General features: G+C 42.6%; 1 protein-coding gene across 1 annotated transcript in view; it reads right to left on the reverse strand.

Annotated features, from left to right (window-relative positions):
* Positions 1–246: 246 nt before the first annotated feature.
* TBC1D19 (TBC1 domain family member 19) overlaps positions 247–26,472 on the reverse strand; it is a 314,406-nt gene continuing 288,180 nt past the window's right edge. The window contains exons 20-21 of the mRNA XM_077279938.1: positions 5,605–5,675; positions 247–776 (exon numbers count right to left, since the gene is read on the reverse strand). Coding sequence (XP_077136053.1) covers positions 702–776; positions 5,605–5,675 — 146 coding nt within the window. The 3' untranslated portion in view covers positions 247–701. The remainder of the gene's footprint in view (positions 777–5,604; positions 5,676–26,472) is intronic.

Raw genomic sequence — 26,472 nt, forward strand, 5'->3', positions numbered from 1 at the left:
AACACAGTCTTGTACTGGTAGTCACAGTAACAGATTTTCACTTATCCAATTGATCATTTCTGTAATCCAGATAGTGCCTTCAATCATCTAAATACATTTCTACTATTTGACATTGGTCACTATGTAATATATCACTTCAAACAATTTTTATGATAAATTCCCCCAATTTAAAACAGCAGGGGTCTTCAGAGAATCCTTTCTACTGGGCAAGGAGCAGCCTAGCCAAAGTGACAAGAGGAGCCACATGCTAAGTAAGAGGTTTAATTTTTCCTAATGGCTCAATCAGTAAATGTAGAGTTCTGATGCCCAAAATCTGTAGGTAAAGGCTCTTAATAGAGTAAACATTTATTCTCCATCGAGGTGCTTTCAGTATTTAATAGGATTTTGGAAAATTGTGTCCAAACCACAAAACTATTGGTACAGTGTCACAAAGTGTAGAAGCTAGGATTTAACATGAGATCCTAGAGGTATCGTGCTTTATTTACAGGTCTGTTCAGTGCAAAAAAAATTGTAAATGCTTGGTAAATATTGATTTTCCTAAACAAGCCTTCTTGCAGAGGATATGTTACTTGCTTGTAAAACTGCAATTGCGTATTCCCAAATTCAATGAAACCAGATATTTATGAGCGGAGTCTCACTTTGGTTGTATATACTGCATAGCTCTTGGCTGTTTCCTGTGGTATTGGACACTGGTGGAGAGATTAGGTGACAACTGCAAACAGAAAAATCTGGAGAAGAGGCATGACTTTTAGGGTTGATATATCCGCGAGGACAGCCTGAGGGGAAAAAGGGAAAAAGAGTGAATTATTTGGAAGACGTAACTATGCCATGGCTCTCATACTGTTTTATAATCTCATTGGTTTATGAATATTTAAATTTGAGAAAGTACTAGAGCTGAAGTTCAGAAGTCACACTGTAAGTCTGCAGTTTGGTGTCGATCAGTGACTATTAAAATAGTAGCATACATCATGTTCTGCCTTTCATTGTTACAATGTCCTGATTACTTAACATATACGCATTTAACTTTTGGGTTTAACGTGAAGAAATTTGGAAAAGTTCACGATATATATGAATACTTTCAAAGGCACTGTATATTTTAATATACATACATACAGTATATGTATATATATATGTATATATATATATATATATGTATATATATATATATATATATATATATATATATATATATATATATATATATATATATATATATATATACACACACACACATACATACAATGGGTACGGAAAGTATTCAGACCCCTTTAAATTTTTCACTGTTGCATTGCAGCCATTTGGTAAATTCAAAAAAGTTCTTTTTTTTTCCTCATTAATGTACACTATGCACCCGGTCTTGACTGAAAAGAACAAAACTGAAATATCACATGGTCAAAAGTATTCAGACCCTTTGCTCAGTATTGAGTAGAAGCGCCTTTTGAGCTAGTACAGCCATGAGTCTTCTTGGGACTGATGCAACAAGGTTTTCACACTGGGGTTTGGGGATCCTCGGCCATTCTTCCTTGTAGATCTTCTCCAGTTCCTCAGGTTGGATGGTGAACATTGGTGGACAGCCATTTTCAGGTCTCTCCAGAGATGCTCTATTGGGTTTAGGTCAGGGCTCTGGCTGAGACAATCAAGAATGGTCACAGAGTTGTCCTGAAGCTACTTCTTTTTATTAGCTGTGTGCTTAGGGTTATTGTCTCGTTGGAAGGTGAACCTTCGGCCAAGTCTGAGGTCCAGAGCACTATGGAAGAGGTTTTCATCCAGGATATCTCTGTACTTGGCTGCATTCATGTTTCCTTCAATGACAACCAGTCGACCTGTCCCTGCAGCTGAAAAACACCGACATGCCATGATGCTGCCACCACCATGTTTCACTCTGTTGGGATTATATTGGGCAGGTGATGAGCAGTGCCTGGTTTTCTCCACACATACCACTTAGAATTATCACCAAAAAGGTTTACCTTCATCTCATCAGACCAGAGAATCTTATTTCTCATAGTCTGGAAGTCCTTCATGAGTTTTTTAGCAAACTTTATGCAGGCTTTCATATGTCTTGCACTGAGGAGAAGCTACCGTCAGGCCACTCTGCCATAAAGGCAAGACTGGTGGAGGGCTGCAGTGATAGTTGACTTTGTGGAACTTTCTCCCATCTCCCTACTACATCTCTGGCGCTCAGTCAAAGTGATCTTGGGGTTCTTCTTTACCTCTCTCACCAAGGCTCTTCTCCCACAACTGCTCAGTTTCGCTAGACGGCCAGGCCTAGGAAGACTTCTGGTGGTCCCAAATTTCTTCCATTTAAGGATTATGGAGGCCACTGTGCTTTTAGGAACCTTGAGTACTGCAGAAATTCTGTTGTAACCTTGGCCAGATCTGTGCCTTTCCACAATTCTGTCTCTGAGCTCCATGGTTAGTTCCTTTGACCTCATGATTCTCATTTGGTCTGACGTGCACTGTGAGCTGCAAATACTGTAAAGTCCCATCAGTTTAATTAAACACAGCTGGACTCCAGTGAAGGAGTAGAACCATCTCAAGGAGGATCACCAGGAAATGGACAGCATGTGACTTAAATATGAGTGTCTGAGCAAAGGGTGTGAATACTTATGACCATGTGATATTTCAGTTTTTCTTCATTAAATTTCCCAAAATTTCTACATTTCAGTTCTTTTTCAGTCAAGATGGGGTGCAGAGTGTACATTAATGAGAAAAAAAATCAACTTTTTGAATGTACCAAATGGCTGCAATGAAACAGAGTGAAAAATGTAAAGGGGTCTGAATACTTTCTGTAGCCACTGTACATACATACATACAATACAGGAATGGCCGAAAGTGTTGGCACCCTTGAAATTGTTCCACAAAATGAAGTATTTCTCCCAGAAACATATTGCACTTACACATATTTGTGTAACGGGAATGGTGGAACCACTATGCCATGGTTCGAAGAGAGCCTGGAGGGGCACTACTAGGTGAGCACCTGAGTCTTCACTAGAGCCCCGGATAGTGGGGTTAAGCTTGGCTCCTGATGAACACCAGGTGCTACTCTAGGACAAACTATGGATGCACGGCAGCTGACTGGTAGCAGGAACGGTCCAGAGGGAGGCACAGCAAATGCAGAAAGGGACCATGGATACAGACAAGTCTGCCTGGTATACAGATAGGCACTGGCTGGTGCAGGCTGGTCCCGCATATATACAGAACAGCATTGGCTGGTGTGGACTGGTCCAGCTGATATACAGATGCGCACTAGAAGGTGCGGACTGGACTGGTTGATGTACATATGAGCACTGGCAGGTGCAGACAGGACCGGCTGACATTCAGATGAGCCCTGGCCGGTACGGACTGGACCGGCTGAAACTGAGATATACAAGAAAGTACAGGCAGACGGGTAGAGGACAGGTAGACTGACGGGTACTGGGGACCTAACAACTAACAAGCATGATAAGGGCTAACTAACCATGTTGATCAGGCACCTCCATTGAGGTGCCTTAAATAGAAGATAGCTCAAAACACTTTAGGACAGCACATGTCGCCCCTTTAAGAAAAAGGGAATGCGCACGTGCCCTAAGCACAGTGCCAGGGGAATTTGTGAGCCATGCGTGAACCTCAGGCAGCAGCAGCAGACATGGAAGAAGGAGTAAGTGCGGGAAGGGGTCCGCAGAGGTGAGTAAGCTGCCATCCCTACCGGGGAAGAGGGGCGGCATGAAGAGATGCCGGCGCTACATTTTGTTATACACATGTTTATTTCCTTTGTTTAAAATAGAACAACACACTGCTACCATCCTCAACTTAATGTTTGGTTGCATACCCTGCGGAATAAATAACTCCAATCAAGCGCTTCCTATAACCACCAAGTTTCTCATACCTCTCAGCTGGAATTCTGGACCACTATTCTTCTGCAAACTGCTTAGGGTTTCTCAAATTTCAAGGGTGTATTCTCCCAACAGGAATTTTAACATCTCTCCACAGGCATTCAATGGGATTTAGGTCCGAACTCATTGCTGTCCACTTCAGAACCCATGACCTAGGATGCAATCCCAGCTTTCTGACTCTGGGCACACTACACTGCGACCTAAAAACCTTTGGTTATCTTCAGATTTCATGATGCCTTGCACACAGTGTCAGAGGCAGCAAAACAACTCCAAACATTTTAGTACCTACGCTAAAATATGGTGGAGGTTCAATGGTCTTTTCTCTGAGGGCCTCATTCTATTTTCAATATACAGTAGAATGATGTGCTTTACCAAAAAGCTCTATCTTGGTCTCATCAGTCCACAAGACGCTTTCCCAGGAGGATTTTAGCTTACTCACGTACACGTTGGCAAACTGCAGTCTAGCTTTTTTATGTCTCCGTTTTTTTTTTTGTATTGTTCAAATACACACAAAGGAAATAAACATGTGTATAACAAAGCATGTGTAATTGCAATAATGTTCTGGCAGAAATACTTAATTTTCTGGAACAATTTCGGCCATGACTGTGTATATATACACGGTGGCACAGTGGCACAGTGGTTAAGACTATTGCTTAATCTACTGGTTTCCTAGGATCAAATCCAGCCATGAGGTTTGTATGTTCTCCTTGTGTTTCATGGGAATTTATATTGTGAGCCTTGTTACAGACAGCGAGTGATGACATCTGTAATGCACTGAAATATATGATGGCTCTATATAACCAAAATAAATAATAATAATAATGCCGCCACCATTAATGACTGTAAACAAATTCATTTTATGTATTCTAACATGCAGACTAGAGCAGGTGCTCCAGCCATAGTTTCTGCTATGACTGTTCCTAGCGGCACCAGAAAAATCCAAGCAATGTTGTTCAACCACCAAGTAAGTTGGCAAACAGCTCAGTGATCTAGCGGTCTAAAAATTGATCTCTTTATAGTGCAGACTTGTATCTTACAACTTCATAAATGAGTGTAAAAACCTAGGTATGTCAATGCAAATGATTCCTCCCACAGACGACTAAGGAAGTGTATTTTATCTTGGCCTTTAGACACGCTACAAATACAGATGGTATCATGAGGGTTTAACAGGTCTAAAATTTCAACTTGGGGCTAAAAATAAAGGCACATTATGAATCCTGTGCCTACATCGTAAGCAGTATTCATTTAACAGCTAATTCTCCAGTCTAGCAATGTGACTCATCGCGGCACTTGCTTCCTAGCTGCACTACAGCTTCTCCTTAAAAAAAAAAACACATGAAAAAATATAGAATTATGAAATAATTGTACAAAATAGTAATAAAATTTTAAGAAAAATATAAAAGTATGTTGGGTGTAAAAGTAATAAAAAAAAGACTGTATGTAATGTAAAAATCAGAATACAAATATAAAATTACAATTAGGTAAACTAATTAAAAAAGGTATAGAAAAAATAGGCAAAACTTCGGTGCAAAGGAAAGACAAGCGGCAAGTCGTACAATCTAAGTCACGTCAAAGGGTATAGGCCATTGCATGTGGCTACAGCTTCATTTTAGCAGGAATTTAGGCAGAGGGGCTTGCATTTCTTGAGAAGGTACATGGGAAGCTTAGGTTACTTTGGTTGGCAGTGGGTCAGGAACTATTTCGATCTCATCGGAGCGTAACTTATCCTTACTTCAGCAGCAGCCAGTGATGTCACTTCCATCAGGTTCATTGCTCGGAAGGCAAACACAGCAGCTGCCAGGACTGGAAAAGAATGCAAAATATTTCAACTGCTGACCTACTAATTATCATCATGAATAATCTGTCATTCCTGCGTCACACGTGTACTCATACAATGCCACATACAGACGCCCCGAGCACGATCAATGCAATAGAGTAAATACTGCACAGTCAAGTCCCAAGAATGCAAGACTCCGATCCACTGCACGGCAATTGTGGGAGTTGTAGTTCAATCATAGAGACGATACAATAATATTCAGTTTTCTGCTTCATTGAAAATCGGAAATTTCGGTTTACATCTGTTCTACACAAAAAAATCACAACGTTCTTCATTTTTATGCCACTCGCAACACTTTTAACAAAGCGAATGAAGCCTAGAGGGAGGGATGGGGGCATCCGCTGATGGACATAGTTAACATACTGGGGCTGATTTTATTTTTGGCTTTTGTCAAAAACTGGTTTACAAGCTTTGCTTCACAAATATTATGTGTTCTACATGACATGTGTTTGTCAACATGCTTGACATGAGTATATGGTATGGCCAAAAGGAGACATAGCTAGATAGGAAAGGGAGTGTGACCAAAATTGAGATCTTGTGCACCACAATAAGACAACTAACAGTTGATGTAAACTAAGACCCAATTTATCAAAGCAAGTTTGCCAGAATTCAAGAATAAATCGCTTTGAAAAGTCGCAAAAATGTTGCGATTTTTGGCTGTTTAGTGCCAGTTTCTACTAGTTTCGCCAAAATGGGCAGATCTGATGTGGGACAGGGGCGTGACACCACAGCTCATCCAATTCCTCATGAGCTGTGGTTTTCAACACGCCAGAAATGACACCCCTTGTGACACGCTACTGATTCATTAAGAGGCGTGCGCCTCAATAAACCAGGAGCTGGAGTGTCTCCAACACACCTCCTCATCAAGACAGGAGACAGGACAGAAAATAGCTGGTCTTCATGAATCGGGGCGTAATACTATACAGTATAAATATGCATCTGATTTGTAAAAATTCACTAGCCACTTTGATAAATTTGGAAGAAATTAAAGCTGGTGACCAGGCTTGAGGTTAAAGTCTGCTGTCACGCTATGTGGACTTTTGAATCCTGACAGCGAGCGCACTGCAAGAATTCTCTAGTGCAGGAAGCAGGTGATCACATGACCGCAAGTATGCAATTTGCATACTTCTGGCCATACCACGGCTAGACAAGCTCGGCCTAGCTTCACTGACTTTTATTCAGTGAGGCCGTGCACATCTAATCGACACGTGACCGCATGTATGCAAATCGCATACTTACGACTACATGACCGTCTGCTCCCGACACCAGCCCCGGAGAATCCTCACAGTGTGCAGTGAGCGCAATGTGAGGATTCACAAGTCTGCAGTCATTTCAGATTTGTACCCTAAGACCAGACAACCTCTTTACGACTGACTAGTATAAGTTTACACTCTCTAACGCTTAGGACAGGATTAATAAATGTTCCCTATTGTAAGTTACAACAATCCTTATCCATTAACAATTACAAGCCCTCAGATGGCATTGTTGATTGAAAAATCAAAAGTTATGACATATACAGAGATGGAAAAACTGAAGCAACAAATGAAAATAGCCGCCTCTATATTTGTACAACCCGTCATTTTTTTTTTAACTTCAGGTTGGAAAGTTTGCAATGTGTTGGGGTAGTAGAATATTATACTGCCTGTATAACTTTACATGTAGATACAAATGAATTAAAAACAATCCAAATTAGCATTTTTTTAAGTCAAATAAAAGAAACGTTAAAGATATAAACAAATATAAAGTATCAAGTAAATGGTTGGTTTGTGTCCTCCGAGGGTCTAATGCCACACGATCAAAGCTAAACAAATGCAGGAACTGTATAAAAGTCCTACAATCAGGAAAAACTGTCAACTTTGTAAAAACATTTTTCTACCTCCTCTAGGGCCAACTCTGAAAACTGCATCCCTTCCATGAATATCACTATATCAAGTAAGATCAGTTACAGTGATTAAAATAAAGGTCTCCACTTTCAGACATTCCATCACTGAGTCCAACACCAACATCTTCCACAATTAACTTGTGTCCGCCTACCATGTGATAGTACTAAAATCCTTATATTTATACTTGCTTGTATAATAGACCTGTTTACATCAACTGCTTACCTTTCTACATATATGATGCTCTTTCCATTTTTATGGATTGTCCTCAATTTAGCAGAAAAAAGTGGAAGAGAATCACTAGTGTGAACAGTGCTGAACACAGCTCACAGTGGGGATGAGAGCCACCTTATGTTCGATAGGATTTATAATGTGAAAGTAATCCTAACAAATCATTTTTATTCTAAAGTACCAATAATTCCAGTGTGCTGCACATGTGAAGATGGTGTACATACTTATAAATACAGGTGCAATAACAATTACAGAGACAGACTGGTCAGAGGGGGAGAAGACTCTGCCTAATGGATTGCATCTACAAGGTACTGGGGAAAGAAAGGAGGTCGAGGGGTTGGACCAGCTCTGGTGGTAGTGAGGTGGCAGCAGGGTTATTGCATGTTGTAGCCTTTCCTGAAGAGATAAGCTTTTAGGTTGTGCCTGAAGGTTTCCATTGTGGCAGATGACTTTAGAGAATGAGTTCTAGAGTATAGGGGATGCTCGGGAAAACCTTGGAGATGGTTATGTGAGAAACATGCAAGGGTGGATGAAAGAAGATGTTGTGAGGCTCTGGAAATTACATTTGAGGAGGTATGTGAGGGATATGTCAAAGATGTAGGGATGGAGACAGATTATGGACAACCCTTTATTGTTATTGAAATTAATGTCATTAGTTCTGGACTGTTCATTTTTGACTTTGGTCCTCGTATTTACACCTACTGGAGGGTACATTTACTTGTATGTTCCATTTTCAAATCTGTATCATGTCATCTGTTTAAAAAATTTTAATTATAGGGTTATATCCAAAGGTATGATGTGGTGAGAATAAAAGTAGTTAATGAAAAAAAATACCGTATATACTCGTGTATAAGCCGAGATTTTCAGAACTTTTTTTTGTGCTGAAAACGCCCCCTCAGCTTATACACGAGTCATTGTCCAGAAAGCCAGTGGGGGAAGGGGGAGCGGCGGAGCAGCCGGCTAACAGAAGACATCATACTCACCCTTCTCACGCCGTCGCTGCATCTCTACATACCAGGACAGCGACGGGGGGAGCCACACATACCAGGACAGGACGGGGGGAGCCACACATACCAGGACAGGGATGAAGGGGAGCCACACATACCAGGAAAGGACAGGGGGAGCCACACATACCAGGACAGGGATGAGGGGACAATGCATATCCGGCTTAGGCTACGTTCACATTTGCGTTGTTGGGCGCAGCGTTGTCGACGCATACCGACGCATGCGTCATGCGCCCCTATCTTTAACATGGGGGGCGCATGGACATGCGCCGGTATGCATTGTACTGCGTTTTACGACGCATGCGTCATATAGACGCACAAGACAGGGCGCAGAGGACGCTACTTGTAGCGTTTTCCCTGCGCTGAAAGTCCCGATCTGTAGGATCTTATGACAACGCATGCGTCGCAAAACGCTGCGTTGTGTACATGCGTTGTTGGTTGCATTGCGTAGCTGACGCTGCGCCCAACAACGCAAATGTGAACGTAGCCTTATACTCGAGTCAATAAGCTTACCCAGTTTTCCGTGGCAAAATTAGGTGCCTCAGCTTATACTCAGGTCGGCTTATACTTGAGTATATACGGTAAAATGAAAAATATGTATTTATATTTAATTTATTGGAAAAATCAGACACATACAAAAACCCCAGGGTCTAAGAATTTGCTTTCCAACTACCCTTCTTTTCCTGAGATTCTATCATCTCGCATTTACCGCTGCATCATTAACATATAAAACCAGTCCTAAGTCCTTACGTTAGCACAGCTATATTGGGGAGAAACAAGTTAAAAGTACACTATATAGACAAAAGTACCGGGAAACCTACAGAACCATCTATGACCTCCCATTCTAAATGCACAGCCATTAATATGGAGTTGGTTTCCCTTTTTCAGCTACTCTATAACAGCTTCTACTCTTCTAGGAAGGATTTCTACAAGATTTTTGGAGGGTGTCTGCAAGAATTTTTGCCCCTTAATTTAGAAGAGAATTTGTGAGATCAGATACTGATGATGGAGGAGGGATGTCAGGAGGAGCCTGGTTGCAACCGCCATTCTAGTTCATACCAAAGATGCTCAATGGGGTTGAAATCAGGGCTCTGACCCAACTCCTCCTATCATGCCACCATGGGGCCTTGCTTCGTGCACCGGGACACAGTCATGAGAAACAGGAAAGGGCCTTCCCCAAACTGTCCCCCCATAGTTGGGAGCATACAAGTGTACAAAAGTTCTTGTTCTGCTGAAGCATTAAGATTTCCCATCACTGGAACGAAGGGGCCTCGGATGACCCTTGAAAAACAACCCAATAGCATTATCCCTGTTTCTTTACAGTTGGCACAATGCAGTCAGGCAGATAACGTTCTTCTGGACTCATCCATCAGATGCCAGATAGAGAAGCAGGATTTTTTTTAATCCAAAGAGCCCACTGGTGCTGGCTTTACACCTCTTCATCACACTATACATTGTGCTTAGTGATATTAGGGTTTCATGCAGCTGCTCGGCCATGGAAACCAATGCTATGAAGCTCCCGGTGGACACACAGTTTTTGTGCTGATGTTAAATAGAATCTGTTACCAAGTTTTCCCAACATAAAGGACGGCCATCACCATTAAAGCTCCATTTACAGCATAGTATAAATATGGAAAAACTTCCCCAATCCTCTCTGCAGGCCAAAAAACATATTTTATTATTGTCACAGACCGTACAGTCCAGTCCGATCGGCTTCTGGCGACAGGTTCCCTTTAATGCCAGAAGAAGATTGGACTTTGCATTTTTATGGGATCAGTAGGGTGCTGGTGACATTTCTGCCCTCTACTCCTCAGCATTCAGTGACCCCGCTTTGTAACTTTGTGTGGTCTCGACTTCGTGGCTGAGATATTGCGGTTCCTTCCACTACTCAATAATATCACTTACAGGTGATGGGTGAAGATTTAGGTAAAAAGAAATCTCATGAACGGACATGTTACACCGGTGGCTCTTATTACAGGACTGTGCTGGTATCAATGAGCTCTGCACCACCAGCCACTCTTTCACGAATGGCGAGGGGCCGGAGGTTACTCACCGGGGGGCGAGGGGCTGGAGGTTATACACAGGGCGGAGGGTGGAGGTTATACACCGGGCGGGGCGAGGGGCTGGAGGTTAAACACAGGGGGGAGGGCGGAGATTATATACCAGGGGGCAAGGGGCCGGGGGTTTTATGGGGGGGCGGAGGTTATTCACTGGGGGGGGGGGGGTTTGGGGCGAAGGTTACTCACCAAGGGGGGGAGGGGCTGGAGGTTAAACACCTGTGCGAATGGGACTAAATGAGAATCCTGATTAGGAAATCTGTCTGTGTACTTTTCTCCATACAGTATAGCTAGTCGTTGTGTTGGTAAAAAGATCCACTTACGAGACATGTGCAGTTGTGGCAGCATACAAATAACATTTTCTTGTTGAAAGCTACAAGGTAAAATAAACTTTATCATATAATGTGGGTTTAAATGGGGGAAATGTTTTCGAGTCCAAAAGACATTGGATCGCTTTGATATCAGTCTGACTACAATGAGGTACGGATGGTGTCACCTACAATCAAATATCACTGGACGGTTTCAACAAGTGACAAAAAAAGCAGAGAGATTCCAGAAACACACAGGACCCAGAGGAAAGGCAAACAGTGAGTCCTGTACAGGTCACACCGCTACCATCTGGAGGGATCACTCATACACCACCTCCGGCTGACCCCACATGCAGGATTTCAGGGGGCCAGCTTACACCAACCAGATATGGAAGGAACATTTCTGTAACGGAGATAAGGGTTCATGTTTTACCTCTGCTTCTGGGAATTACTTCAGCATAACTGGAAAAATGAAACAACGGCACACGTGGCTAAAGAAGTATGAAAAGTGGCCACATACAGTACAGTATAGGACAGCATCCAGGAGCCGCCATGAATGTGACTCTCTACAGCTGTTGCAAACTTTCAACTCCCAGAGCAAGGCTGTCAGAGCATGCTGAGAGTTGTAGTTTTCTAACAGCAAGATGTTTTCCAAAGCACTAATACAAAGAAATGATCCACAGGCATTTTATCTTTTCATCTAAACCGTTTGCTTCAGCGGTTTACAAGCTTTTACCTAAGTGTGCTAACTATGGACTATTTATTGCCTTAAAAAATGAAGATATAGACTGACGGACTATATTGGGAATAGGCCCCCCATGTGTGACCCTGGTGGGTCAGTATAGCTTATATACTACAATGAAATAAACACTTGGAGGAGGGGGGGGATCTTCAAAAACTGGTGATTTATACATTAGTGTTGATCCAGAGTCTGCTGGAGTAAGATGCACTAAACTTGGCTCATATTTCAGCTGCTCATGTGCCAGCATGAGATTATGTACTCCCGTCATGGACTAAAGTACACTGCTCAAAAAAAATAAAGGGAACACTAAAATACCACATCCTAGATATCTCTGAATGAAATATTCCAGTTTCAAATTTTTATTCATTGCATAGTGGAATGTGTTCATAACAAGAAAACATAAAAATTATCAATGTAAATTAAAATGAATATCCCATGGAGGTCTGGATTTGGAAGGACACTCAAAATCAAAGTGGAAAATCAAATTACAGACTGATCCAACTTCAGTGGAAATGCCTCATGACAAGGAAAGGATGCTTAGTATTGTGTGTGGCCTCCACGTGCCTGTATGACCTCTCTACAATGCCTGGGTATGCTCCTGATGAGGCGGCGGATGGTCTCCTGAGGGATCTCCTCCCAGACTTGGACTAAAGAATCCACCAACTCCTGGACAGTCTGTGGTGCAACGTTGGTGGATGGAGTGAGACATGATGTCCCAGATGTGCTCAATCTGATTCAGGTCTGGCCAGTGGCAAATTTGCCAATCCTGGTGTTCTGTGGTAAATGCCAAGCAACCTGCACGGTGTTGGGCTGTGAGCACAACCCCCATCTGTGGACGTCACGCCCTCAGACCATCCTCATGGAGTCGGTTTATAACCGTTTGTGCAGACACATTACCACTCCCTGAGGAAGCTACGTGCTGCGAAACGCGCGTTGGAGTGTAGTAACGAGGCACTGGCACAGTAACATGAGCACCGGTAAGAGTTACTATTTGCACTATGCACTTTATTAATGGTTTTTATGGGGAACCAGTGTACTAATTTTGTATGGGCACTGCCCTTTGGTTACCGTATAGTGGCAATAATTGTCTATAGGACTATGCACTTTATATGTGGATATAAAATCCTCCTAAATTTGTACTAAAGTGGTGGCTCTCCCCTCACTTATGTGATCTCCTGCCAGAACTCATGTTTACTTATGTTTATATATGATAATATGCAGGGGCATTAACAACAATACATTTTGAATATTGAATACTATTATAATTTGTCCCTTGCATAGCCTCATTTGGTTAAATAATGTCTTGTGCCTCTCTGAGATTTTCTGTGTATTGTTTTGGTTGTTGTCTTATGTGTTATAATAAAATATTCTGGTTTTACTAAGTTGTCAATCAGTATTTTTTCAGGTAGTGGTTTTTTGGTTATATGTTTCTGTTTCTACTTGGAATGCTATAATATTGGGTCTGAATTTTCTCCTTGGTTTTTGGTTAAAACATGCACATTTGTGACCTGCTGGAGGTCATTTTGCAGGGCTCTGGCAGAGGTCCTCCTGTTCCTCCTTGCACGAAGGCGGAGGTAGCGGTCCTGCTGCTGGGTTGTTGCCCTTGTTATAGAAGGGTTAATAGTTTGCCTTTAACTACCTTGCCTTTAAATGCCTTTTGCCTTTAAGTGTTAGAATTACTAGAATCTGTTGACTCAGTAGTCTAACGGTCTCCTCTTCAAGGAGACTGTACTTCTTATCATGTATGTTCTCAATAGTCAGTACAACATATTCTGGGTTATGGTAAATAAAGTATGACCCTGGGTGAGGGTGGGGGCTACATGAGTTACATTGAAATGCATTGGATGTAAATGGTATAAAACATTGCTTTGGCTTTTTATATATCAGATAAAAGTGACTTGCTCACGGGATACGTGTGAGGTGTCTTTTGTCTCCAAGCGCTTGTCAACTAAGGGCGTAAATCCACAATTAGGTCTCACTGGTGATCTGTCAGCTGACATTTGGGTCAGAATAAAAACAGCTACGACAGTTTGGCGCCCGAACGGGGACCGTGTAACCAGCTGCCTTATTCGGAATCCGTATGTGGGAGCTTCCAGACAGATTGGATAATGCAAACTACAGCTGCAGCAAGGTGAGAAACGTTATTCTTACAATCTGTTTGCACCTGCAATCTCTCTTCCGGATTTCTCCATACCTCTGGGTAAAGGCTGTAAACACGGTTCAAAGAATCCACACATCACCAGTGAGTTTTGTGTTTGTTTTGTCTGTTTATGTCCGTATGAGAGTTGAATAATAGAGTAATAAGATGATAATTGTGATAATTGTTATCTGTATTATTTGTCAATATCCTAATTGGTTGTGTATTTGTTTAGTGTGTGTAATACAAGAGCTGGGATAGACTCTGTGCAGTGTTGTTATTTTGGTCATTTTGGATTGGCAGTACATTATATGAAGCTGTATTTTGTATAAGGCTGTTGTTTTTGTTGTTTGGCCTTAAAGTGTTTTCAGAGTGTCAGTAGACACTGCTGCAGTTTTATTTATATAGAGTTGTGTTAATTCCAAAGTGCAGAATAGACAGGCTGTGTGTTGCTTGTATTTGTGTATGTCTATGAGAACCTCTGAATGAGATAAGAGGTGGAGTGATTGAGATAAGGGATTTTCTTCTTGTGAAACTCAACTAAAAAGTGAAAGGAAAAGAAAGAAGAAAAAAAAAAAAAAAAACAATCCCTGAGCACGTATGAATGAATGATCACATAAGTATCATTACTTATCTAAGTGTTGTTGAGGGTCCAGGATGAATGAGTTGTGGATATTTTTAATGTACATTTAATTTATATCTGAGATTCAGAGAAACCTGTGTTATATATGGTTTGATACTGGATAGGTTTCTATGTATGTCTATATGTGGTTTGGCCGGACGCGGTCAGAATCAGCTTTCTCAAGTTGTGCAGTGATTTGTCTGTATAGAGAAATTGTTTTTAATTCCGAGAGGATGAATGTTTTGTAAACTGCTTCTGTGTGTGTGAGGCACAAAGTTCTGATCAGCGCAAAATACCAGATGGGAGGAGGGAAGTGCACCCCTGCGCTACTTGCTTGAGATTTCTCCTCTTTGCGTTGTGGGCCAGAGGGAGGGGGGCCATGTATTGCATTCTAAGTTTCTCTGTCCTTGGTTTGGTACACGCTGAGAGATTTGTGTTTAAAGCAATAAGTACTGTATGAAATTGAAAGTGAAAAAGAACTGTGCCTATTTTAGAGGAAAAACTTGTAAGTGATTGAAAAGATTGGTAAAAGATTCACCTGCTTCAAGTTTGAGTGATTGATATAGCAAAGTGAGGATCAGCAGAGGAGGTAACCAACTGCACGGCTGATGTAGTATAGGTGGTGTAACCTGCTACAGTCAGTCTACGGCATTAGGTGGTGTAACCTTGCCGTCCATGGAGCTGTGCTAGCCAGCTGATTTACCGAGTGGTAGGTGGTGTAACCTGCTTGGTAAAATCCTTTAAGTCCACCGAGTGGTAGGTGGTGTAACCTGCTCGGTGTTGTTGAGCGGATAAGTTGAAGCCATGGGCAACTTATTCTGTGTGCAGTCAGGGCCCCCAATGGGATCCAAAAACCGCTGTATAGATTGGAAAAAGGAAGCAGTGAAAGATGTGAAACCAATATTGAAAAAGGCAAAAATGCCAGTGAGTGGATGTTTTGTTGTTCAAAAAGGCACAGACAAAGGACGAAAGTAAGGTGTATTATGAATGTTTTGATGCTTAAAAGTCCAACTATGACTGACACATTACTGCTACGGTCTTACCTTTGTATAACCAGAGACCCAGACAAGACAGATGGACTGTGGTCAGACAATCCCAGATTGGAGAAATACTTGTATGTTCTGTGCTGCAACCTGACCCAAGAGAATTACACTGAATCCTGTCCAGACAAGATCACATGTAGTGACATAAGAAGCTGACACAGGATTGTGGTTGGTGGATAGTGGGGACATTAACTTTTGGGAGTAGGCTGACAGTAATCCTTTTGGGAAGGAGCTGTAGACCAGCATGTCATGTCACCCCCAACCGGTCATCTAGTCACCCCCACCACCAGAGAACCAACCACATCAAGTAGGGTAGGACAGATATAGGAGTATTATCCCTGGAGGCTCTCTGACTAGTTAGCTACGCAAAAACAATTGGCTGACCCTAAGAACCAACCTTTCCCATTTTTCAGATAAAGACAATATGATGGACGTATAAGTGCACCTGGGCAGGCCTAGGGAGTTAGTGAGTACAAAAGCAGGTGACTTGCTAGGACACATAATTAAGACACATACAGATGTGACAAAAGAAGAGAGTGTAGAGATGTACTTTAGACGGTTACAGCTTAAATGGGAAGACATGGGGTACAGTCCAGTAAACCCACTTGATGTTAAAGTATTGGTAAATACATTCATTGACGGTATGACCAAAAGCTTACAAGACACAGTACAGACAGCCAGACCTGAATGGAGAAATGTAGATCCAAAGACCTCCTTAAAAGTTGCTAAAGGAGTTGAACAAACTAGGACAATAAGATGACGTGTCATGTATGCTGGACTACAAGGACTTAGAAACAGTAAAGTGCTGGAATTGTGGAGAAAATGGACACTCAGACCAATCTTCCACCTTCTTCACCTCCAGACTAGGAAACTGACAACCCAGTGACAAATGTGTGCCCTGTTCTTGTCCCCTCTGGACCAGGTCCAGCCTTGATGGCCACCATACCAATGCCGGGAGGGAAAAAGACAGAATTCTTGATTGACACTGAGGCAGCCGGAACTGTGGTACACAAAGACTTGATAATGCCAGACATGATTACTGACGAGACTGTGGAATACGTGAGTGTAGATGGACAAGCGACTGAAGCCCCTATGACTAAACAAATAAGACTAGAATCACGAGACCGTGCTTAGAAGAGCTGCTTACAAACTTATTGTCAGTGACAATACCCCTATGGATTTGCTGGGAGCAGAGTTGAGTGCTGGCTAGGCCACCATACAGTACTCTCCTGAGGGTATTACAGTCACAAGTCCCCTTTCATATAAACACTTGGTGCAGAGGGATGTCAGGGTCTTCCACGTGCACATTATACCACAGGTAAATCATGCCCAATTATAGTTACACTTAATTCCATTCATTTGCCAGTTTAGTAGTTTCCTTACACAAGATGGTATAGCTACCGTGTATTTCTAGGTTGTCTTCATATGATATATACACTCACCGGCCACTTTATTAGGTACACCATGCTAGTAACGGGTTGGACCCCCTTTTGCCTTCAGAACTGCCTCAATTCTTCGTGGCATAGATTCAACAAGGTGCTGGAAGCATTCCTCAGAGATTTTGGTCCATATTGACATGATGGCATCACACAGTTGCCGCAGATTTGTCGGCTGCACATCCCAAAGATGCTCCATACAAGGCAGGATGGATCCATGCTTTCATGTTGTTTACGCCAAATTCTGACCCTACCATCCGAATGTCGCAGCAGAAATCGAGACTCATCAGACCAAGCAACGTTTTTCCAATCTTCTACTGTCCAATTTCGGTGAGCTTGTACAAATTGTAGCCTCAGTTTCCTGTTCTTAGCTGAAAGGAGTGGTACCCGGTGTGGTCTTCTGCTGCTGTAGCCCATCTGCCTCAAAGTTCGACGCACTGTGCGTTCAGAGATGCTCTTAGGCCTACCTTGGTTGTAACGGGTGGCGATTTGAGTCACTGTTGCCTTTCTATCAGCTCGAACCAGTCTGCCCATTCTCCTCTGACCTCTGGCATCAACAAGGCATTTCCGCCCACAGAACTGCCGCTCACTGGATTTTTTTTCTTTTTCGGACCATTCTCTGTAAACCCTAGAGATGGTTGTGCGTGAAAATCCCAGTAGATCAGCAGTTTCTGAAATACTCAGACCAGCCCTTCTGGCACCAACAACCATGCCACGTTCAAAGGCACTCAAATCACCTTTCTTCCCCATACTGATGCTCGGTTTGAACTGCAGGAGATTGTCTTGACCATGTCTACATGCCTAAATGCACTGAGTTGCCGCCATGTGATTGGCTGATTAGAAATTAAGTGTTAACAAGAAGTTGGACAGGTGTACCTAATAAAGTGGCCAGTGAGTGTATAGTTTTTTAGCCATTCATTATATTGGCTCAACCCATAATCACTGTTTATTTGTCTTTTCCACTTCCTATACCTTATCGCAAGCAACTGGTATTGATATTTGGTAGTTTTCAAATCCCTTCTTTTTATATTTGGAACTGTTAGTTATGGATTTACATAGGTCTACTACCTTCTTAAAATAAGCTTGTGCTTTGCTGTGGCCTATGGCATTGTGCTCTCCCATTTTACGACTCAGTATCTTTCGTAAATATATATTTTCATATAAATAATTTCTTTTGGTAACATATTCTGTGAATCAAATTTAGTTTCTTAAGGGGTACTCTACCCAATCAAATACGGGTATAAATAATATTTGGTCATTAATGTGTGATTTATATAAACACTTGTGTAATATTGCAGAACTGGTGTATATGGCAAGAGTAGTGAAAGTAATGCCTGACACCAGAATGTCTGAGGACAGGAAAAAGAGTCAGGTGCCAGACACCGTTTGGGCAAGGGGAAAATCTGATGTGGGTCGGCTGCCCATTCCCCTTGTTTTGATTCAATTAAAAGAAGGAACCACTCCTCTTTGGTTAAAGCAACACCCCTTTGTATCCCATTAAGAAGAAAAAGGACCCAAGGGTTCCCCTGACACAGAATAGTTCAGGACTTACAGGCCATTAATGATGTTACAGTGAGTGTAATCTCAATTGTCCCTAATACACACACCGTACGGTCACAAAATGTTTCACAGTCATTAATTTGGCAAATGCATTCTTCTCTGTACCCCTGCACCCTGACTGACGGCATCTTTTCTCTTTTACTTGCGAAGGTAAACAATACTGTTGGACGGTCCTCCCAAAAGGGGGAAAGAACTCCCCAACCATCTATTCAACAGCGATGGCAGGGATTCTTGAGCAGTGGCAACCACCTCATCCACAGACTGTACTATTGCAGTACGTGGATTACCTCTTGCTCTGCTGCCCGGACCAGACGTCCTGCTACAGCTATAGGTTCCTTGCTGTGTTTTTGGCAGAGAAGGGTTGCATGGTCTCACGTGACAAATTACAGTATTACAAACAAAAGGTGACATTTTTAGGACATTGTATTGCTGAATGTACAAGACACCTGACTGAAGACAGAAAACAGGCAATACAAAATCTCCCTTTACCCAGGTCACACCAGCATCTACGTATTTTCCTAGGTTTGGTGACCTACTGTAGGCCTTGGATAAGGTCTGCTTCACGAATGATGCAACCACTCTATGACAGGTTGTCATCAAACCCCTACAATCTCACTCAAGAAGCAATTGATTCTCTGAAGCTGCTCATTGTGCCAGCCCCGGCCTTAGGCATTCCAAACTATGATCAGCCATTTTTCTTATTTTGAACAGAGCAGGGAGGACATGCTACCGCAGTACTGACACAGCAATGTGGAGAGGAACAGAGACCGATAGCTTACTACTCAGCACAATTACACCCAGTGATTAGAGGGTCTCCTACGTGTGTCCGTGTTGTAAGAACTGCTGTATTACTGTTAGGCATGTGAGCTCACACTGACTTTTTCGTTTGACAATTTGTTCCCCACATGACATTAATGCCATACTTGTACAAGTTCAACCGAAACACCTGTCTATGAATAGACAGATCAGACTCGAATGTGTTCTAATACTAATTCCTGAATACGTCACCCTCAAAAGACATAGTGTTCTGAATCCAGCCTTCTGCCTGTGGATTCAGAAAAGGGGGAATTGGTGACAGCATTAGAAAAAAAAAAAAAAAAAGTACACTGGTACGTTGACATGACGCACAAACATGACTGCATAGGAACTGATGAGTCAGGAGACAGTATGTTTTACATATGTTCATGAAAAAACAAAAAACAAAAACAAAAAGCTGTTCCTAATGCATATTTTGAAGTTTTATTTTTGTAGATGGCTCCAGATACCACCAGGATGGGCGATTCTACACTGGACATACAGTAGTATCCTCACATGAGGTAATCCGAGTTGAACCACTCCCTCCACACATGTTGGTGCAGGAGGCAGAGTTGAAGACACTCACTGAGGCGTGTAGAGCTGCTGCAGGTAAAGTCGCTAATATTTACACAGATTCGAATTGTGCATGGGGAATATCCCATGATTATTGCCCTGTCTGGAGAAGCAGAACGTTTCTTACATCAGCCGGTAAGCCCATTAAAAATGCATAGCTGATGAAACAATTAGTGGAGGCATTGACGTTACCAGTCCAGGTTGGCATCGTCAAGGTAACAGCACACACGGACGGTGACTCTGTGGAGGTAGAGGGCAACAGAAGGGCGGACGAGGCTGCTAAAGTAGCAGCAAGGCGGCCTAGGGAGCAGTGGACGGTGGCGGAGAGTCAGCGTATTCCAGCCACACTGAGCCTAGATGTCCTGAAATCCCTCCAGCTGCCCAAACAGAGAAGGAACACGGGGGAGAATGGGAGCTGAGCTGAACTCAAAAAGAGTTTTGGGAGAATAAGGATAAATTGTATATACCAAGGTCCCTGTTCCTAATAATGGCGCACGCAACACCTGGCCCCACTCACACCTCAAAATGTCACATGTGTCCATGGTAGATGCCTTCTGGTTCGCTCCTGGTTTCAGTTACGCAGCAGCAAAGCTCGTACGGTCATGCCTCATCTGTGCACAGCACAACCCTGGTAAAACAGTAAAAGTCCCTAAGAAAGCGACACCCAGGCCTCTCTACCCGTTTCAGAGACTGCAGACGGGCTACATACAGCTACCCAAGGTAGGAGTGTGTGAAAAATGTCCTAGTATGTGTAGATCTCTTCTCTGGTTGGCTGGAAGCCTATCTGGTAAAATGTGCAAATACTAAAGCGACTGCAGACAAACTGATGAAAGAACTGATCTGCAGGTATGGTGTCCCAGAAACTACAAAGAGCGATAGGGGTACACACTTCACGGGAGAAATAATGAGGGAAGTCATGCAGGCCCTGGGAGTACAGCAAGCATATCATGCACCATATAGACAAAAAAGTAGTGGGAAAATGGAAAGACCAAGTGGGACACTTAAACTGGAAATTCAGAAGCCATGGCAGACACAGGAAAGAGCGGGGTAGAGTGCTTGTCTCTTGCACTCTTTCTAGTTAGACACACTCCAAATAGAAAGACAGGCTTGTCCCCTTTTTGAAGTCCTGTTTAGTAGTTTGCCAAAGACTGGTCTGTACTTCCCACAGGTGCTACAAATGCAACACGGTGCTATGACAGCCCATGTCCAGGCCTTGCAGAACAGACTTAATGTATGTGGTGCATAAACATGTGTTTTCATCCATTCCAGATCTTAATGCCAGTGCAGACGCACATCTGCTGATTCCAGGTGATTGGGTGGTCATACACAGACACGTGAGAAGGAGCCTATATCCACGGTTTGACGGCCCGTTGTAAAGTCCAGTTGACCACATTCACTTGAGGGAACGCCCACCTGGATCCATGCCAGTCACTGCAAAAAGATCTTTTCACTAGCAGAAAGACTGTTGTCCTAATCACCTTGCTGGCAGTGGTAGGATGTTTGCACCTTACAGAGACACTGGATAAACTTTTAAGTGTTGACAAGGACAACAAACTTACTCAACATCATGGTTTTCTTATAAAAGACGCGGAAGGACAAACCTGCTGGACTGTTAGATCTGTATACACAGCCCAGTATTTGTAAGGGCTATGCTGTACTTAGCCTTTACCCCTGGAGCCAAGGAAGGTATTAACACCACACAGCATACCCAATGAGACTTGGACTCAGGTTTTCTTGGTTCCTTAAGGCTCTTAATAAGACTAATACAATATAAAGACTTCTTTTTAAATCCAGCCGATTGGCTTAGCGGCCTAGCAGGATGGATTATTTTTGGTATTTTTCAGACTTGTATGCAAATCTTGTTGCTTTGCTTATTGTTTTATGTAGCCGTAAAAGCGCTAATATATGTATTATCTAAGGCTGAACCTTCTGTAGTATATCATAGGCCCCGTATGGCCACTGCTGATGGGGAAGTTGAGTGTCCCCATTGAGGGTGGATGGGCGAAGCAGGTAGGAAGTCCCCTTGTGGGTACTAGACCCATGAGACAGTAGCTCCTTTGTGGACATCAGCGGACCCCATAGCAGAGGTTATACCATTTACAAAAGGGGGAAATTGTTATAGAAGGGTTAATAGTTTGCCTTTAACTACCTTGCCTTTAAATGCCTTTTGCCTTTAAGTGTTAGAATTACTAGAATCTGTTGACTCAGTAGTCTAACGGTCTCCTCTTCAAGGAGACTGTACTTCTTATCATGTATGTTCTCAATAGTCAGTACAACATATTCTGGGTTATGGTAAATAAAGTATGACCCTGGGTGAGGGTGGGGGCTACATGAGTTACATTGAAATGCATTGGATGTAAGGGCCCCTTCACACTGGTCGATTCTGCTACGATTACGACGCATTTGCGTCATATTCGACATCGCAGTACGAGCTCGTAGCCAGCGGTCACACTCTACGATGTTAACGCTTTTTCTGACGTAGTTGCGATGTGAACGTCACGCGTCGCAATCCTACGCTACCCTTCACACCGCCATAGTCCTACGACTCCGAGCGTGACGTATTACCAGCATGGGCGTGCTAAAACGTCACGCCCAATCAGGAGACAGGTATGCGGAAGCCCAACCCACGTAGTCGCATTACGAGCTCGTATGACCGCCGTCACATACTACGATTTCGACCGCCACAGCGAGACATTTACGACGAAAGAAAGTTCTGCTCTTTCTTTCACATCGTACGATGCTGGGCTGCGTCGCAGATCGTAACGCCATGTCACACTTTGCAACCTCGGAACGAGGACGGATAAACGTCACAAATCGAACGCTCGTTCAGACTTTGATTGCACAGTGTGAAGGGGCCCTTAATGGTATAAAACATTGCTTTGGCTTTTTATATATCAGATAAAAGTGACTTGCTCACGGGATACGTGTGAGGTGTCTTTTGTCTCCAAGCGCTTGTCAACTAAGGGCGTAAATCCACAATTAGGTCTCACTGGTGATCTGTCAGCTGACATTTGGGTCAGAATAAAAACAGCTACGACACCCTCCTATGGCCCCCTCCACGTCTCCTGGTTTTCTGGCCTGTCTCCTGGTAGCGCCTCCAGCCTCTGGACACTACGCTGACAGACACAGCAAACCTTCTTGCCACAGCTCGCATTGATGTGACATCCTGGATGAGCTGCACCACCTGAGCCACTTGTGTGGGTTGTAGAGTCCGTCTCATGCTACCACGAGTGTGAAAGCACAACCAACATTCAAAAGTGACCAAAACATCAGCCAGAAAGCATTGGTACTGAGATGTGGTCTGTGGTCCCCACCTGCAGTATTACTCCTTTATTGAGTGTGTCTTGATATTTGCCAATAATTTCCATCTGTTGTCTATTCCATTAGCACAACAGCATGTGAAATTGATTGTCAAACAGTGTTGCTTCCTAAGTGCACAGTTTCATTTCACAGACGTTTGATTTACTTGGAGTTATATTCTGTTGTTTAAGTGTTCCCTATATTTTTTTGAGCAGTGTATAATTCTGCTATCTATAATTCATGCCACTTTTGTGGTGTCGATTATAGCAAGTCTGTCGATTGTGCGTGGCCAAGTCACCACTTCAAAAAGTAAAGCATTAAGAACTTTGGTTTTCTGGTGTAAAATGTTTCCCATAAGTGTGCTGCTAAATGTAACGTGTTTTCTGGAAGAGACAATGATTGGGAGGAATATACGGATAAATTGGCTGCGTTCTGGTGAGGAAGATATCTGATGAAGATGATGGTGTTGAACAAAGAGCAGTTTTATTAATTTACACGTTTCAGAGTTGAACAAACTTCTTCATAAGGAAAAAAACACAATGCTGGGGAAGAGACACATTTGTCTGAAGGCAGTAAATAATGCTCACCACAAGTCTGCTTTTATTTTCCTGCAATGATCATATTTCAAACACCAAAAATGACCACTGCAGCTAATCACTAACCTCAGCAGTGCTGTGCTTTTCACCCCACCATCACAGCAGGTGCTAGTGATGGGTTAGATGACATGTAACCACTAAAAAGAAATTGCTAGGGATCACAGGAGAGGTGGTACAAGTGTGATAGGGAATTCATCAGGTGAATAATGGTAGTTTCAATAATTTTGGTCAATTCCCAGTTACACACTGGCTTGATGTACACTATAAATCTATGTTCATGCACTTTTATTACAAAAAACTGACCAGAACCTGATAACAGAATAAAGAAAGTGTGAACAGGTGCGAGCTGCTATGACCGCATAATATACAAACTACAGAATACAGCTGCCTTTATAAGCGCTAAGATGTATGCAAACATTGAATATACAAAATTTGGACATTCCTGATTTATAGACTAAATTTATAAAATTAAGGTTCTTAGCACACAAATTGGCCAATTCATGAGAGACCACCAGCCACAACCTGGCAACCTTTCTTTGATGGAACTTTAAACCTAATAATTATCCAACATGCCTCTCCTGGGCTAAAAGCCTATAAGTTTCAGGGGCAGGTAGGATCCAGCACTAATTGAATAGAGCTTTAAATTGATGTGAGCAGTGCTTCCATATTTGACCACTCCAAAGATAATAGTATGCCCTGACATGGCTGATGGGCTCAAATGAATTGTCCAATTTGTGCCCTAAAGAATCTTCATTTTAGAAGTATATTCTATAGCAGTCTGTGTGAACACAACATGCATGCAGAGTGCTGTTGTATTCTTTCATATATTATGGCATCATACATAGCTATGATCCTTGACACCAATACTCGGATATTAGTCATATTCCGGAATAACTACTGGTATATTGAGCATAGATTCTCAATATATAGGCCGGTATGTTGTTTGTACACTGTGATAATGGCAACAGACGGTAGGTGTCTGCGTAGGCTCAATACAAGTTTGTTACTTCATTATCCATCACTACTAGGGATTGTTTGTCTCCTTTTAATAATTCCCATGCTTTATTAATCTTGACTTATATTATTCATATTTTTAGGAAGACCGTGCTTCTAAGCTGATAATATGGGGTTGGTCCTGTCAAGGTTTCCATAGTTTCCATGGTGTTACAGATGAAGCAAAGGATATCATGACTCACAAAGCACCATTTTGGTAAAGTGTTACACATGGTTAGATCACGTAAGAGAATAGTGATAAACAGTGCAGAAGCCAGTGACCGACATCAAATTAGGTGACAAATTAGCAGTAATACAGTACCAGAAGCAATACTTTTCTTCTATAGGTTGTGTGTATGGTTTCCTGGCTCGGCGCCTATGTCCTGGTGTTGACACTTTGTAATCATGTGCAGATCGCAGTACCGTCATATTCTCAATGGCGATATATTATCTTGGAACAAGCGTGCAGTGGAGTGCTAGGTGACATGCGATGCACTTACACCATGCTGGTTGGAGCACTGCAAGGAACACTCTACCCAGTGTTTCTGGACTCACTAGGCATCTTCCCTTAAAGGGTTATTCCCATCTTCATAAATGGGTATTGTCGGCTGGTCCTTGGAAGTGCAAACAATTTTTGCTTATTAACATTTTGTATTGCTGTTCTTGAGAACTTAACATTTGTCTTAGGCTACTTTCACACTAGCGTCGTGCACTGTGTCGCTATGCGTCGTTTTGTAGAAAAAACGCATCCTGCAAAAGTGCTTGCAGGATGCGTTTTTCTCCATAGACTTGCATTAGCGACGCATTGCCACACATCGCAACCGTCGTGCGACGGTTGCATCGTGTTGCGTCGGTCCGTCGCCACCAAAAAACGTTGCATGTAACGTTTTTTGGTGCGTTGAGACCATCTTTTATGACCGCGCATGCGCGGCCGGAACTCCGCCCCCGCCTCCCCGCACCTCACAATGGGGCAGCGGATGCGTTGAAAAACAGCATCCGCCGCCCCCGTTGTGCGGCGCTTTCACTGCTTGCGTCGGTACGTCGCAACGACGCAATTCGTGAAATTAGTGTGAAAGTAGCCTTATGTTTACAGCTTGTTGCCTTGAAGACCGACCACCGCTGCAAGACAGTAAAACACGTACAATGCTTGCTGAGCTTGTAAGCTTGTAAACAATAAATAATAATAATAATAAGCGCTGTTTTGAAGCTGGCAGTTACGTCCAAATCCCGAGCAACTTCAGTCCGGTACTTACAATCTAGAGAGCAGCGGTGGTCGGTATCTTAAACCACGAGCTGTAAACAAAAGTCAATATCTCAAGAAATACTAAGCAGTAACTTGCAAAAGTGCCTGTGTTTACAAGTGCTATCCGACACTATGCACCTATGAAGACTGAAATAACTGTTTTAATGCATAATTAATTACTCAAAAATACAGGCAGTCTGCGTGCTTCTTATATACTAACCATCGTGAGGTTACATCCAATAA

This window comes from Ranitomeya variabilis, chromosome 1 (assembly GCF_051348905.1).
Source record: "Ranitomeya variabilis isolate aRanVar5 chromosome 1, aRanVar5.hap1, whole genome shotgun sequence".
Lineage (NCBI taxonomy): Eukaryota > Metazoa > Chordata > Amphibia > Anura > Dendrobatidae > Ranitomeya > Ranitomeya variabilis.